The sequence below is a fragment of the Montipora capricornis genome, chromosome 2 (genome assembly GCF_036669925.1).
Source record: "Montipora capricornis isolate CH-2021 chromosome 2, ASM3666992v2, whole genome shotgun sequence".
Taxonomy (NCBI): domain Eukaryota; kingdom Metazoa; phylum Cnidaria; class Anthozoa; order Scleractinia; family Acroporidae; genus Montipora; species Montipora capricornis.
Window position 1 is genome coordinate 7,395,238 of NC_090884.1, and position 16,322 is coordinate 7,411,559.

General features: G+C 43.3%; 1 protein-coding gene across 2 annotated transcripts in view; it reads left to right on the plus strand.

Annotated features, from left to right (window-relative positions):
* Nucleotides 1-16,322, plus strand: part of LOC138038667 (uncharacterized) — a 69,697-nt gene that overhangs the window by 22,924 nt on the left and 30,451 nt on the right. For both annotated transcript variants that reach the window (XM_068884660.1, XM_068884661.1), the window contains exons 3-6: nucleotides 429-12,500; nucleotides 12,747-14,323; nucleotides 14,606-15,245; nucleotides 16,077-16,322. The exon at nucleotides 16,077-16,322 is cut by the window's right edge and continues 294 nt beyond it. In XM_068884660.1, coding sequence (XP_068740761.1) covers nucleotides 429-12,500; nucleotides 12,747-14,323; nucleotides 14,606-15,245; nucleotides 16,077-16,322 — 14,535 coding nt within the window. The remainder of the gene's footprint in view (nucleotides 1-428; nucleotides 12,501-12,746; nucleotides 14,324-14,605; nucleotides 15,246-16,076) is intronic.

Genomic DNA, 16,322 nt, shown 5'->3' on the forward strand with positions numbered 1-16,322 from the left:
GCGAAAGTACTTAGAAAATTGATAACCCTGACAATTAATCTTGCTCTTTGTTAGTAGCATAGGTTGGCTCAGTTATTCTTATTGCCTGATCGAAAAATGTGAAAACTGCTACCGTGTTGGTGACTTGTTTTGAGTCCAAGGCATTTTTGCAAAACCTCGTTCTAAAATGACGAGGGTATCACGTTTTTCCTTCGAAAATGACGATGGTTTGCGCACGCTCACTGTTGTTCAATGAGAAATCTCCTACAAGTAGTCGTTACCGTTCTAGAATCTAAAGGTCTTATATATGTTTACAACGTTTAGTGAAACAACGGGACACGGTACAAGACTCTGAGATCCTAAGGGGAAAAAATTGTTACGCTCGCATGTCGTGGAGTTAAGATTGGCCGGGATTCATGCTATTTAATTTGTTTCCCATTTAAAACCAGGAATAGCAGGGTCATTCCAGCTCAACTTGAAAGACGCTCATAAATCCAAAGCATTTAAGGTACAAGAACACGATGATTCTGGCATCTTTCGAACACACTACGATGTCCTATCTTCCAATGATACCCATGCTTACATTCGCCGTACCTGGACAAACCGCGACTACACAAAGTTTGCTGATGGCACGCCAGCAAAAGGGAAGCACAAAGTGCAGTCGGAGCACAGCACCTACGTTCATTTAGAAGATGGCAAAGTGAAACAAGTTCACCGATCTACAAAAGCATCTTTCAGGCCGGCCAATGGTCATCCTAGGGCAGATAATTTTGAAGGCTTTCAACGTCAAGACCAAGATATTGAGATGTCCGCGAGTGGCTATAGCAAGTTAACATTGCGATCTTGTTCGAAGACTAAAAACAGACGAACCAAGCGCTCAACCATCAAGGAAGAGAGTTTTAGCGCAGTGCAATCACTCACTAGTGATAGTTTATTGTTCACGGAAACTGACAAGATAAAATGGTCCAAGATGGGTGGAGAGAAAACAGAGAGAGTGAGGCCTCTGTATGTCGTGCTGCGATGCTTTACTGACAAGAGCATGAAAGAACGTGACATTGGTGATTGTTCTAATGAGTTGCACCGTATGGTTAAAGATGACGAGAGTACCTTTCGCACGATCGTGAGACTCGTTCAGGATCGCAGTCATCAAAACTTGACGTCGTGGACAGTATATATAGCTGCACTAGCAGGACATGGCAAGTACGGAGCGCAGAATGCCTTAGCACAAGCTGTGACTGAAGAATATCCGAGATCTCTAAGCAAGGAAGAGTATGAAGCCCTGTTGATTGGAATTTTCTATTTACCGGAAGGTCCTCTCCACGTGAGGCTTTTTGATGCACTGTCCCAGCTGATGACCAAAGAGGAAAAAGGAGATGAAGTAACAGCTACTGCAATGCTGGTGTTAAGTGGTCTGACTGCGAGAGCGAAAAGTGCGGGATACAATGAATCGCTTTGCTATTCTGTCGCTCAGATGGTGCACAATAGGTACCAGAATAAATCAAGTCTTTACCATCCTGAAAGTGAGGAACACCAGACACAGTTGCGAGACCACATCTGGGCGTTTGGGAATCTTGGGCATCTTTCTGGACTTCCTCTTGTCCTGGAACACATTAACCATGATAACTCTGGTATCCGATCAGCGGTGATTACAGCCATGAGAAAGCTCCCAGCAGGGCTGACCAATGAGCACCTGATGCGCACGCTACACGCTGACGATCGCAATGATGTGAAAGCTGCAGTTGTCAATATTTTCGTGGAGCGACACCAGAATCTCAGCGATTCAGTGGTTCAAGTTTTGGAACATGCCATAGCGGCCTCCTCTGAGAATGGAACCTTGGATTCGTCGATAAACGAGTTTTTGGAGAATCATGGTGACCATCCCAAGGCAATCTACCTTCGAAAAAAACGTAGTATCATACATCGCCAAAAACGTGCCCTTTTCCCATTTCTCCGTCCGAGAGAGTTCTCTCTTGGTCGTACAAAGCGGTGGGGTAAGACATTCGGTGGAAAATGGCTTGGTGCAGAATCAATCATACACTTCTTGAACCAAGTTAGCCTGAGGATCGGCATCTTTGGTGGAAAATTTGAGGTGAATCTGGACAACTTCGCAAATATTCGAGCTCATATTCTTAAGTTCGGTTTCAATGTTGTTAGAGGAAAGGCGGCTTTTAGGGCATCGGCTAGTTTTAAGAACGATTTTCCCAAGGATCTAATTCACGCCATTGCGGATGCTGGAGACGAGTTGCTGAGGCAGTTTGATAGCATCACAAGCATAATCGCAGAACAAATTAATAAATTTAAAGACAAACTTGCTGGGTATCTACCGTTGTACATTGACAAATTCAAAGACTTCGTCAACAAACTGGTTGAGTTTGTTCAGAACCTAGTCCAGCCACTCCGACCAATAAACCTTTTAAGTAAAGTTATCCAGCTGGCCAAAGATGTAGTAAACCGAGTCAAGGATTGGGAATGGCTTATAAACAAAATACATAAAATTCAACTAACTCTAGGAAGACTGACTGGTGTGGATGACATCTTTAACAAAGTCATTGGAGCACTAGACAAAATTCTCAGTGTTTTTGGAAACATAAGCAAGTACTTGCCCAACAATCTTCCTGGAGGCTTCAACATAAGGCATCTGTTAGACAGTCTTCGCTCGGCATCCACACATCTTTACCTGGATAAAATCAGAGAGTACTTTAATTCCTTGGGTGTGTCCATACCTGACGGATTCCTTCGGCAGTTTCCATTCAAGTTTTCCATTCGCTTTTCATTATCACTGCAGTCTTTTCAGAAAGTAAGTCTGAATTTGATACGATTTGCAAATCGTTTCTTGGACATCTCCTCGCTTCTGGATTTTCTTGAAGGGATCCGATTTCCCAGAATGCAACTGGAAGATATAAACTCCCGTTTTCCACCTTACCAAGGAAACCGTTTTAACTTCGGTCTTCGTTTTAATTGGAGAGTAAGCTTGAAGTTGAAGTTAAATCTTAAGTCGCCCAACTTCCAGAATTTCGTGGCAATTTTCAAGAAGCTGAGTGATTTTCTCAAACAGTTTAGTCTACCAGATTTTAACCTTGAGAAGTTCTTTCAAGAAATATTGCCTGATAATAGCTTCGATCTAAGAAAATTGTTCAAAGGACTCCTGGGAGGTAGAAGTAACGCTAATTCTACCAGTCCTTCAGAAATCTTGCAAGACCTCTTAAACGGTCTTCGCAATCTGCTTGACTTTCAGTTTAAGAACGTGTCAGCCATCAGTGATATTACTGATTTTTTCCACGAACTTGGACCTTCATTAGAGCAATTTACTAGACAGAGCGTTCAACGGATTTGCAGCGTGTACGAGCTGGCTTTGAACTCGTCGCAAGAATTCAAAGAATTTGGAAACAACGTTGAAAAAGAAGGGATCCAGGCACTCCAAGTTGTTGACAATTCAACACAAAATGCATTGACGGAACTACTCAACTTCACAATTCTTGTAGACAACTTAATAGCTGACGTTGACCATAACTTCAGCTTGGCAGCAAAGAGCTTCATAGCTGGTTCTCTGCGAGAGCTTACTGGGAAACTAAATAATATACAGGACATGGCAGACGATGTCGTGAAGTTTGTCAATGGAACAGCGTCGAAGGTCACTGGAGCGTGTACAAAAACAGCGAATTTCTCTGCGGTAGTAATCGATAAGGTCCAAGTCAGCGCTCGTGAAGCCGTCATTGAGCTGGCATCTTTCATTGGACCTGTGGCGACAAACATGAAAACGGGTGGAGCCCAAATGAAGTCTGCTGTCACCAATGTCGAAACATGGTACAAGGAAAACCTAGCAGCTCCTGTAGGGAAGGTATCTCGTGTGGCCCAAATCATCTCTGACTTTTTGTCAATCTTAAACACCGAAAAAGGAAAAGGGTTCCTTGGAGCCGTTCGAGAGATTGCTACTCGCATCAATGAAGTCCTTAAGCATCTGAAAAATCTTCCTGAGTACGCAAACAAAGCAAGGAAAGTTGCTGATGATTTTATCAATTTTTTGGACAGTGCTGAAAATTACAAAAGTGAAGTTGAGAAGCTTGATTTGGGGCAGCATTTAGGAGATGACTTTGACCAACGTATACGAGATGTTTGCAATGAGTTCAAAACGATTGCCCCAGAAACGCTGAGCAAAATTGGAAGTTATAACATCGTAGAAGAGGTAAACGCCTTTTTCAGAACTGAAGCAGATAAATTTGCCAACAAAGCCCGTTCAAAATTTCGAAGAATCAAAGAACCGATCACAGAGATACAAAGAGAACTAAGAAACATCCAGTCCATTGTGCGTGAAGTGATTGCAGTTTTAACTGATCTTAAGCCCTTCACAAACAATTTCTCGCCTATATTAGAAACGGCTGGAAAGCTGCCGGATTGCGATCGAATGAAGAAAATATTCCTTGGAAGTACCAAGCCTTGCATACAAAGAGCGCTTTTGGTCGGTAAATACACTATTAATCAGTACACGGACCTCATGAAGCAAGTCAAACTTCTTTATGATATGGTTCCTGAAACCTGGAAAAATTTAAAGATACAGAAGTGTGTCAAGGGTGGAAGTTGTATTTCCAAAGTCTTCATAAATCAAGCAAAGGCTTTGAAAGACAAAGTTGATTTCCTCATGAGTACTTTCCAAGAAGCCAGTGGATATACTGATATGCTTGGAACATGTGAAGAAGGAGTGAGCAATATTACAGCTGTCATCGACACTGTGAAGCTTCTTATTGATCAAGCTCGAACCTTTTCTCTCAAAGATGATGTCAAAAAGGTAAAGGCAGTTTTCCAAAAGATCACCGGTCGCAAGCTTGACGACAACGAAGAAGATGCAGGAAGCGGTATTCAAAAGAGGTCGATAGAGGATGGCAAAGAGCACATAGAGAGAATAGTTGATTATATCCAACAAGCCAAAGAAACCAAAGAGAAAATGGAAGATTTGCTGGAGAATACTTTCAAGGCTATGAAAAATGTCTACGATGACACCGTTCTTGAAAACATTCGAACTCTTAGGGATGTGAGAGCCAAGCTTCAATTGTCTTATGAACTGTGGCAAAAAACAAAGAACGTTAACCACGCCTTACAGGCCTTAGACACCATTACCCAGACTGCTTCACGGTATGCTGATCAGTTGAAAGACGTGACTAAATCATTTGAAAATCCAATTGTCGATCTCCTTGCCGAGACTGGAGAGCTCAGTGACGTTGTGGAACCGTACCTTAATAAATATGTTTCCAAGTTCACGGACATTGTTAATAAAGTTAACGGATTCTTGGATAAAGTTACTGACTTTCTAAATAAGCTTCAGCTGCGTCAGCGTGGTCTTGACTTGACGAAATACAAGCCTTGGAATGAGATACCTTACTGCTCTGAAGAAGTGTGTCTGAGATCAATTAGACGATCATCATCCCTTTACTTGAACACCATCTTCACTTGGAAGTTTCCACATCTTGATGATCTGTCGTCCATGACAAAGAGCGGACGCTGGCTAACACCAGGACTCTTTGACGACTATAAAGTAGAGGGGATTTCGAAGCTTTCTAATAACGAAGTGATTCTCGGCATGCACGGTGTTTCGAGCAATAAAGGCAGGGCATCACTCCTCGTGGTTACCACCTTTGCTTTAGGTGTCAAGAAGATAATTCAGCTTGGAAGCCAAGGTGCCCCATTATCAGTGAAGATTGGAGGTGTCGCTGTTGCTCGGGATTATATTTGGTTCAGTGACAGTGAATCAAAGAATATCCACTCGGTGAGAAAATCTAGCATAACAAGCATTTTGTCAACACAGGCACCGTCTTGGGTCGGAATTTTAAATACCGTATCTGTGGAAGGTAAAGCAACTTCCGTTTCGTACGATGAGTCAAGCAATGTTTTGTGGGTAACAAACGGGGAAGGTGAAAGGGCTTACGGTTATAAACTCTCTGCAAATGGGGATCTAGCATCGTTTGGTCTTGCGCCCGATAGAGTGATTCGCATTGGAAAAAATGCTCAAGGGATGGCGATTGTGAGACAGTTCGGTGGTGAATTCGCCTGCATATCAAAGTGCGCGATGATTGCTGGCTTTCAATGTAAGCTTGAGTTTCATGCCTTGACTAGTGACGAAACAGGAGAAAACACGTTAGAAAGAGTAGTCCGAACTCCTTCTGGCTTGGAGTCTGTTAACAGTGTGGACAGTGAAGTTATAGCAGTTGCCTTCTCCAGTGGCACTTATTCCGAGAAAGAGAATATAGAACTCATGGGTGGTGACTTTGAAGACAGGTACTTTTATCTAAGGTTGCCAATTCTGAACACCACATTTGGAATCTACGAAAACTGCCTTTTCTTTGAAGTGATGAATGATTACGTCTTGCGCCCACGAAAGCTGTTTCCTTTTGGAGATATGCTATGTGGCCATAACCGCAAACGAAGTATTTATCAGTTGCTCTTAGAATCCGATATTTATTCTGATCAACTTGAGAGAGAGCATAGAAAGAACCGCTTGCGCAGGATGGTTACAGACCCAGGATCCTGCATGACATTGTTTCGAGGGAATTTGCTACGAGGATATCAGCAATTCATGCCAGAATATTCTGATATAGTACCAGTTTTTGGTATACCGGTGAGAATTTTTGCAGGGGCTGGCGGGTATTATGTTGTGGATTACCATGGGCAAGTTTGTATGCGCGACAAGGCTTTTAGACTCGGCCTTATTCCAGGTGCATGGGTCTCTGTTTATGCGGGCGCGGCCCTGTCTCTATTTATCGTTGAAGCTGGAATTACTATCGAGGCAAGAATCCTGGAAACATATTTAGTACCAGATCTGCAAATCAAGATAGACAAGTGGCCATTAAAGGCTTGCATCGAGTTGAAACTTCGAATGACTCCGCTTCGTATTCGAATTTGGCTGTGGTATCGATTCCGAATATGCATTCGAATCAGGTGCTGGTTGTTTGGATGCAGCATAAGGTTTAGATGGTGCTCCAGGAAGACGCTGGCAGAGTGGTGGTGGTCGGCCAGAGCAATCGATAGGACAGTGTTTACCAACTGCAAAGAGGATGTAGATGGAACACCTCCCATTGCTGATGGATCGTGCTCAGCAAGACAAGTGTCAGATACTAAGTATTTTATCCAGTGGCATGGATTTCACGAAGATACAAAAATCAACAGCTATCATGTGAGAATCGGCTCTATTCAGGGTTCTGGTGATGACTTTTCTGCCTGGATTGAGCCATCCTTGAGCCTTAAAGTTGACGATCTACCAATCATGCACGGTAGAGATGTGTATGTCAGCGTGATGGCTACAAATGACCGTGGAATGGACAGTCCTACAGTTAATTGTAAGCTTGTTGCCAGACGAAAAGGGCCGCAGATACGCTATGTCTATGATGGTGTTAATAAAACCGTAGATACCGATTATCAGTGGGATACATTTAGCATTGGTATGAATTTTCATCTTAGGAGCAATATCCAAGACGTTGTTGCCGCAAAATGGGGCGTGTCCTCGGAAACCCCATGTACCTTAGACGAAGGTGAAGCAGACATTGTCCCAATGACTCCAATTGGAGATTCAACATCAGTTCAGGTCTCTGGTCTAAATTTGAAGCATAATCACACGTACTTCACGCGCCTTTTTGTATTGGACGCAATTGGGTTCAAAGCGGTGATGTGCAGTAATGGCATCTTGATTGATACAACACCGCCCATTCCGGGCAATTTTCAAGATGGCGCCGGAAAACAAGATGCACAATATGTTCCTTCATTACGGCGTGCCCGTGGAAAGTTTAAACACTTTACAGATCCAGAGAGTCCAATTATAAAATATGAATGGAAGGTTGTGAATGTATCTGGCCACGATATCACACCTTTTGTGGGAATACCCATCACCCAACAGACGCCTCTAATGGATGGACTTTCTCTTGAACCAGGAGCTTCGTACAGGCTTGTACTTCGTGGAACTAATGCAGCTGGGCTACAGGCAGTAGTTGTGACAGATGGATTCATTCCAGACAATTCACCGCCTACCTGTGAGGGAAAAGTTCTTGATGTTCTGGATGAAACAGATCTATCGGATGTAGACTTTGTCAGAGATTTAAACAATATTCAAGCGAAATGGAAATGTTTAGACCAGGAAAGTAACATTCGTGAACAACTTGTGGGAGTTGGAACGTATCCGAGCGGAGACGATGTCAGGCCATTTAAGTCCATTGAATTCTTAACACATAACGTATCGCAGTATGGGATGGTCTTCGTTAGTTTCACGGACATAAAGATAATACCCAGAGTAAGATACCATGTGACAGTGAAGGTCATAAATGGAGCTAACTTAAAGAGAACGATCACCTCTGATGGCATTCTGGTCGATACAACCCCACCTACAGTTGCTGATCAATACATTAAGGATGGCGTACAAGGAAGAGACAAGAATTACACCAGTGAAAGGTTCACTTTAAGCGCCCACTGGGAGCAAGCCTTTTCTGATAAGGAGAGTGGTCTGGTAGAGTATCGTGTTGCTCTTGGTACCAGACCTGGGCTAACGGACATTAGAGAGTTCCAGTCGGTTGGTTCACAAACCAGCATCACTCAGTCAGGACTGTTCCTAAGCAGTGGTCAACGTTACTTTGTGTCGGTTATGGGCTGCAATGGCGTTGGAATGTGCACAAATGGAAGTAGCAATGGTGCCATTGTAGATTTTGTCCCTCCACACGCTGGAAAAATCGTCACTGGATTGACTGGTCCCCCTGTCTTGTACCAGTGGATAACTAAGGCGGTGTGGGCACGATGGAATTGGTGTTCTGTGGACGAAAGAAGTGCCCCTGGAATTCTTAATAAAAGTCAATGTAGCAACGATAGCTTCTACGATGTTCATAGTGGTGTAGCAAATTTTGGTATATCGGTGTCATCTTTAGGGTCTAATCATCTTGTTGCGCCATTTAAAGTGGCCGGGAAGGTGCGGTCTTCAGGACGCAACATTGACTTGAACGATGGAGTATATTCAGTGGTCATTAAAGCAAAGGACAGAGCAGGAGTGGTTAGTCGCGGTTCGTCGAATCCATTCATTGTTGATAGCAGCCCCCCCTCCATTATCTACACTCAACACGGTCATTTTGGAGAACAACAAAAATATTCCAACGCTCAATTTAAATTTTTCAAGTCATATTTTGAAATTGAAGATGATCTTTCGAAGGTCGTATCATACAAGGTTGGTATAGGAAGTTACTCTGGTGCTCACGACGTTTTGGAATTTCAGACTGTTTCGTTAAGCCAACCAGTGGCTTTGTTGCGAGCCAACTGGACAGCATCCAGCTCGACGCTCTTGGAAAGCAATCGACTTTATTACATCACCGTTTGGGCGATCAACAAGGCAGGTCTTTTCAGTATCAAATCTTCTGCACCCCTTCTTTCCGACTCAGAGGCTCCAAAGGACGGAATAGTTTTGGATGGTTGGGGCTCCACAGATGCTAAATACCAAAGTTATTCTTCTCTTTATCGTGCTCATTGGTTTGGTTTTCGGGATTTTTCTGGAATCGAAACTGTTTACCTTGGTTTATCAAGTAAGAAAACGTCGACTCACTGTGATGTCAAAAAAGAAGAAATCGTCCCATCTAACGCGGACTATCACGTCTTATTCGGGTTAAACTTGACTTCTGGACACAAATATTACGCCTGTCTTAAGGTGGTTGACAGAGCGGGAAATGTTGCATTCGTACAATCCAGTGGGGTTGTGGTGGATTCAAGTCCTCCAAATTCAGGTTTTGTAACTGATGGAAGACCAGGAAAGGATCTTGAAGTACAGATCGAAAGTTCTGCTCTTCGTGCTTCGTGGGTGAACTTCACAGAACAAGAAACAAAAATTGCTTCCTATCGACTGGCATTTGGAACTTCTCCCGGTGGAGATGACACTCAGGACTTTACAGAGGTTGGCCTCGTAAACACGGCTGCAAGTTCAAAGCTTAAAGTATCCCAACTGACTAGTGGCCAACGTTATTATGCAACAGTTATTGCTTATAATGTGTTGGGTATGCCGAGTGCTATGGTTTCCTCTGATGGTATCATAGTGGATTATTCTCCTCCCATGTTTCTAAAGCCGGTTCACGATGGCGTTGATCCAGACAATGACCTGAAGTTTACTTCCAGTGGATATCTGTCAGCATCTTGGATCTGTGCAGATCCAGATACGTCTCTTTATTCAGTTGAAGTTGCCTTTGGCCTGCAGCCTGGGAAATCAGATGTTATGAATTTTACGACAGTGCCCGTTCACAGCAATTCCCTCACAATAAGATACCATCTTCGGTTGGGTTTTCGCTACTTTGCGACGGTCAGATGCACCAACAAGGTTGGACTGAAATCTGTCACATTCTCAGACGGTGTTGTTTTTGACAATACGCCACCTAATGCATCATATGTTCGACATGGCGACTACCAAAGTTCGACTAGAAACGTGACAGTCAGTTTTAAATTCGTTGACGTAGAAAGCTATGTGCAGGAGTATAGAGTAAGACTTTGGGCTAGAAATGGAGCCACTTCCTCAGCTGACATTTACGGATCATTTTCTTTCAACGGCAGTGTCACCACCGCGACATTACAATCAACAAAAAAACTGAAGAGCGAAGAAACGTACTTTGTAAATGTTACAGGTGTAAACGGAGTCTCTTTGGAGACAACAATGCAATCCGCTGGCTTTACCGTTGATGTTACTCCGCCAATATGTTCGTACGTTTGGGATGGAAAAGGCAACTATCTACAAGATGTTCAATACGCTCCAACCTCCAGTAAACGAATAGTTTCCTGGATTTGTTTTGACCACGAATCTCCTATAGTTAGGTTTCGTTTTTCAGTTACGAATGTGAACACGAAGGAGCACATTATTCCTTTTTATGCTTTGAAAACACGATTGAACTCGTCTGGATCGGCAATCATAACAGGAGGAGGCCGGCAAACGGTAACATACGAGGAAGGTCAGATGTATACGGTTGGTGTTGAGGTGCTCAACTCTGTTGGTCTTAGGACAGTAAACTGGACAAATGGTGTGCTTATTGATAGCACTCCACCGGTGGTAAACAACCTGAAACTAATATTTTACCCTAAAAATGATTCGTTAAAAGCTGAATGGACAGTTCGTGATAACGAGAGTGGCATAAAGTCAGTAGCGTGGGGACTAGGAACATTGCCAGACAAGAACGACATCAAAAACTTCACTTCGGTTCCACTCTTGAAAACTAGCTTACGGATCACCAATGTTTCCCTGAAACTCGGAAGAACCTATTTCTTTAGGCTGCTCGCAATTAATAACGGCGGTTTACCGAGCACAACGTCTTCAAATGGTGTTGTCATTGATCGTACAGCGCCAAACCCTGGGGTCGTCTCTGCCCAATATGTTTTCCCACAGAATTACGACAGAACGAAAAATGAGGTGCCAGGGTCAATGTTAGTGGTCACATGGACAGGCTTTATAGACTCCGAGAGTGGTGTTAAGAGTACTAGCTGGGCTGTGGGAGCTGATCCTCAAGTTATGAAGGAAAATGCAGGAAACTTGTACAACGAGGTGGCCGCTAGTGATTCAGTAGGTGGCGCACTTATAGAAAATCAAACTCTCATTGGAAACAAGACTTACTTTGTTTGTGTACGAGCTACAAATGGCGCTGGTATTTACAAAACAGACTGTTCGCCTGGACTATTCATCGTATTAGGAAAATTCATCGCAGGTGTCGTTCGCGATGGCCCAGTTACATCCGCATTAGACATTGACTTTCAACTTGATGACAAAGCAATTTGGGCCCATTGGAATGGCTTTAAAGACCCAGTGTATGATATCTCACGCTACGATTGGTGCATCCGGGATCAGCCTCCCAATCCGTCAGGACCAGACTTGTGTAGATGGCCTTACAAAGAACTAAACCATTTACGATTATCAGCCAATCGATTTCATAACCTGACACTTGAACATGGCAAAAAATATTACGTTACTGTGAGAGCTGAGAACAGCCAAGGAGAACATGTTAGTTCCTCCTCCGACGGTGTTGTAGTCGATCGCACTCCACCTGTCGGGAAATCAATTGAAATCGCCCCAGCAACTGGCAAAGGAACCTTGTACGTAACCTCTCTTTCTGCCCCCGTGGTCACGTGGTCCGTAGACGATCCGGAAAGTGGCATGAGTCATTTCCTCATTGGTGTTGGGAGTTTTCCCTATGAAGACGATCTACTTGTGTTCCAAGAAGTTGACAGTCTTAGCCGTTCTCTAGATTTGGACCAAGTGAATTTTACTCTCCGAGAAGGACTTACTTTTTTTGTGACTGTGATTGGTGTGAACATGCTTGGTCTGAAGACCACTTTAACGTCGCGGCAAGTGGTGGTGGACTGGACGCCACCTATTTCTGGTGACGTGGTCGATGAGAACAGTACTTCTCTCTTTAGTGGAGACTTCATTGATGCCGATTATCAAAGCGACCGCGGCATCTTAACTGCTCACTGGACGGGATTTCAAGATTTTGAAAGCAGTGTAGTCGAGTATCATTGGTGTATTGGTACAGCTCAAGGTAATCGATTTGTTGTTTACTTGTCCTTATCATTATTGTCAGTTTCAATTCAACATTCAACTCTTCGGCAAATTATCCACCCTAAATTTCTGGTTCTCGACTCTAACTCCAATTATGCGTTAGATATGGAAAAGTAATCTTTTTAATAGCTGCTACACAAAGCCCTTCTAATCCACTTTTAAAATAGTACTTTTTTTTTCTTATTGTTACCTTATTCCGTGTGCATTTGTTTTGCTTACCTTGCAGGCGCTTGTGACGTACAAGTAATGACGTATGCAGGCCTTGATACAAGTACGATCCATCAAACAATCCTCCAGGAAGGTCAAAGATATTTCTTCACTGTAGAAGCAACCAATGCAGCTGGATTGAAAGAGTCAGCTTATTCCGACGGAATTACAGTTGATGTTACGCCACCTTTGATTGGAGACGTTTCATTTAACCTGAAGGCAGATGCAGCAGACGTTGTTTCTTTGTCCCGATCTCAGACAGAAAGCGAACGCAGACGACAATCGGCCGATGTCTTTTCTTCTCTTAGTTCGTGCACAAGTGCTGAGCAGAGTTCATGCTATGCGCATCAAAGCAGTCCTCGACGACTGGATTTTTCCTGGACATGGGCCACGGACGCTGAAAGTGGAGTTTCTTTAGTTGAATGGTGCGCTGGTAGTGGACCTCAGTTGTGTGATATCGTCTCATGGACTGTTGTTGATCCCGAGGCTACCTCGGTGGACTATTCCCTTTCAAATCCTCTCACATCTGGTAGTATAGTGTACGTGACAATCCGGGCGATAAATGGTGCGCAAATGGTTTCTACAGCATCATCCAATCCACTTCTCATTGATAGTTCCGCACCAACAGTTGGTACTATTGTTGTAGGAAACACTCCAGGAATGATACATCTCAGACACAACGAGGCGGTTGTCGCAGAATGGAGTGGGTTTGATGATAAAGAGAGTGGGTTAAGTCACTTTGAATGGTCTACCTGTCACGCAAGCTCACCGAACGAATGTATCTCGCCATTTGTTAACACAGGTCTCCAGACGTCTTTACGCAATTCAGATTTAGATATCAAACCCGGGATTTCATATGTGCTCCTTGTCCGCGCTCATAATAATGTGGGACTTTACAGCGAGTCTATATCAAATCCCTTCACTTTTGATGGCGTAATACCGACAACAGGAGTTGTTTATGATGGTTTAAGCGAGTTCACTGACTTGGAGAAACAGAGTTCTCTCAGCGAAATCTCAGCCAACTGGTCTCCATTTTCAGACGCGAATAGCCGCATCGCTGAGTACGAAATGTGCGTGGGAACAGGGCAAGATAAATGTGACGTGAATGGGTTTGTTAATCTAGGCATCACACTGAAAGGTACAATAAGTGGCTTGACTCTGAATCACACTGGGATATACTTCGTCACTGTCAAAGCTACGAATGAGGCAGGCTACAGCACAATGGCATCTTCAAATGGAATCGAAGTTGACAGCACTCCACCATATCGTGGATCAGTGAGGGATGGTCAAACAACTCAGGATATTGATTTCCAAGCAGATGACACGTATATCTACGCCAACTGGGACGAGTTTCGAGATGAAGAATCCGATATCAGTAAATACACGTGGTGTGTTGGCGCTACCAAAGGAACTTGTGACATCATCTCCGAAACGGATGTCGGTGACCGCACAAGTGTTGGACAACAGATTCGCCCAGCCTTAGCAACAGGGATGGTTGTCTTCGTCACTGTCGGTGCCTACAACGGTGCTGGTGCAGTTACCAGGGAGTCCTCTGATGGGGTAGAAGTCGATAGCACCGCTCCATTATTATCACAGGTAAAATAACTGGTGTTATTGCTCCATGAGGAAAAGAAAACAAAATTCTAAGAAAGTTGTAGTCGGAAATTTTACGAAAGGAAACGGTGAAATTAGTGGTAGTGGAAAGACTGCTAGTTTTTGTAAATCCCTTTTGAACTAGAACGTTAAAACGTTTAGCCTCTGCATGAGAGACTAAATGCGAAAAGCATTTAATACACAAAAGGAAACCCTCTACTTCGTGCCACCGCATATTCGGCAAAGCAAGCAGTTTTTCACACTTACTCTTTTGGTCTTTTCAAGGTCTTTGACTTGCAGCTCAATGATTCAACTAAAGTTGATAAGGACTATGTCACCGCCAAGGACACCTTCTGCGCAAGTTGGAAGGCAGTGGACGACGAAAGCGGTGTGTTAAAAAGCGAGATTTCCGTCTGTTCTGCTATCAACATCAACGACTGCTTGTTGCTGAACTTTGATGTAGAAAACTCCAAGATGATTTGCATTGCTGATTTAGAGTTCAAGGAAGGAGTGAAGTATGTTACTCGAGTTCGCTCCACGAACTCTGTTGGACGATCTAGCGAGATGTTATCGGATGGTTTCGTCGTTGACTCAACAGCTCCAAGTATAGGCGAGGTCATCCACGTGGAAAATCCCCCTTCTGAAAACGAAGGGCAGATATTTACGTACTCGAAGATCTCGGTCGAGTGGAGTGGATTCTTGGACCAAGAGAGCGGTATACGAACCTATTATCTTTGTGTCGGGACCCAGCCAAGCATGTGTAACGTCGTAAACTTTACCAATGTCGGAAACTCTACGAGCTATACTCAGAGTGGTCTGCTGCTCAAACAAGGCGAAACGTATTTTGTGACCGTGAAAGCAGAAAACAACGCTGGTCTAATAAGTGACGCCACATCTTCTACTGGAGTTGTTGTCGACTTGACAGGTAATTGGGACCGTTTCTATTATTATACAGTGTTCTTATTTTAGATACGGAGTAATGTTTAAAAAAAAAAAAAAGAGCAGCAGTGCTTTATTGGGGTTTTACAAAAAGAGGCGTGACCTGCGTGTCCGAGTGTTTTTAGACCCTATAAAACACATGCGGCGAGTTTTTAGTAGGACTCCCTCTGGACTCAGAACAATGGTTTAAATTGTGAGAGGAGAATATTAGCATATCAGAAAAACAAGCTACGCCTCATTAGTATTTTTTATATAAAAAGTACGAACGAGGAGTGTTTTATCAGGATGTAAAGCTGATGCATGTGACGTTTTTCGGTGTTTTGATAGGCTGTTAGGCCCATGAATTACGAATGCGTTTTTGAGCATTGTGTAATTGCTCAAGTAGAGTCGATAGGAGTTGATGCACTTCTAATTTGTTCGTTATTTTTTTGTAAATAAACTACGTTTGTTTAATGTTTTTATCTTGGAACAGTTTTCCATCAATGTCCCAAACCTATAACAAATCTTAACGACTCTGGTAAATCATAAAAGTCGCCAACATTGATGATAACAAGAGCAACCTTTTCACACTCATCTCGAGAGGGAATTATTCCTTATCAGATATTGCTAACTAAATCCACAGTTTAAAACTGTAAATATGAAAGCAAAAATTCGTACCCGTAGTTTTCTGGTGCTCTCTCTTAGTTAATGAAAAAAATATATTTAAGGGGTTTGGCGTGTTCTGATTTGACCGCTTTTTGTTGGACCAATGATTGGTAGTGACAATAGACCAATGAACCAAAGAAAACCCAATGCATGTTATGTAATTTTTTTTTAGCACCCACTAATGGCGGCCAAATTCTTGACGGCCTTGTAGAAGGCGAAGACATTGACTTTCAACAAAGCAGATACAATATATCAGCTCACTGGACTGCGTTTGAAGATCTGGAAAGCAACGTGGTGCAAATTACATGGTGCTCAGGTTCCTCACCCGGTTCTTGCGACTTGGTCGAAGAAACATCTGTAGCGCCAACCAGTACTTCAGCTCTCCAAGTTCTCGCTCAGCCGATTAAAAACGGTCAAC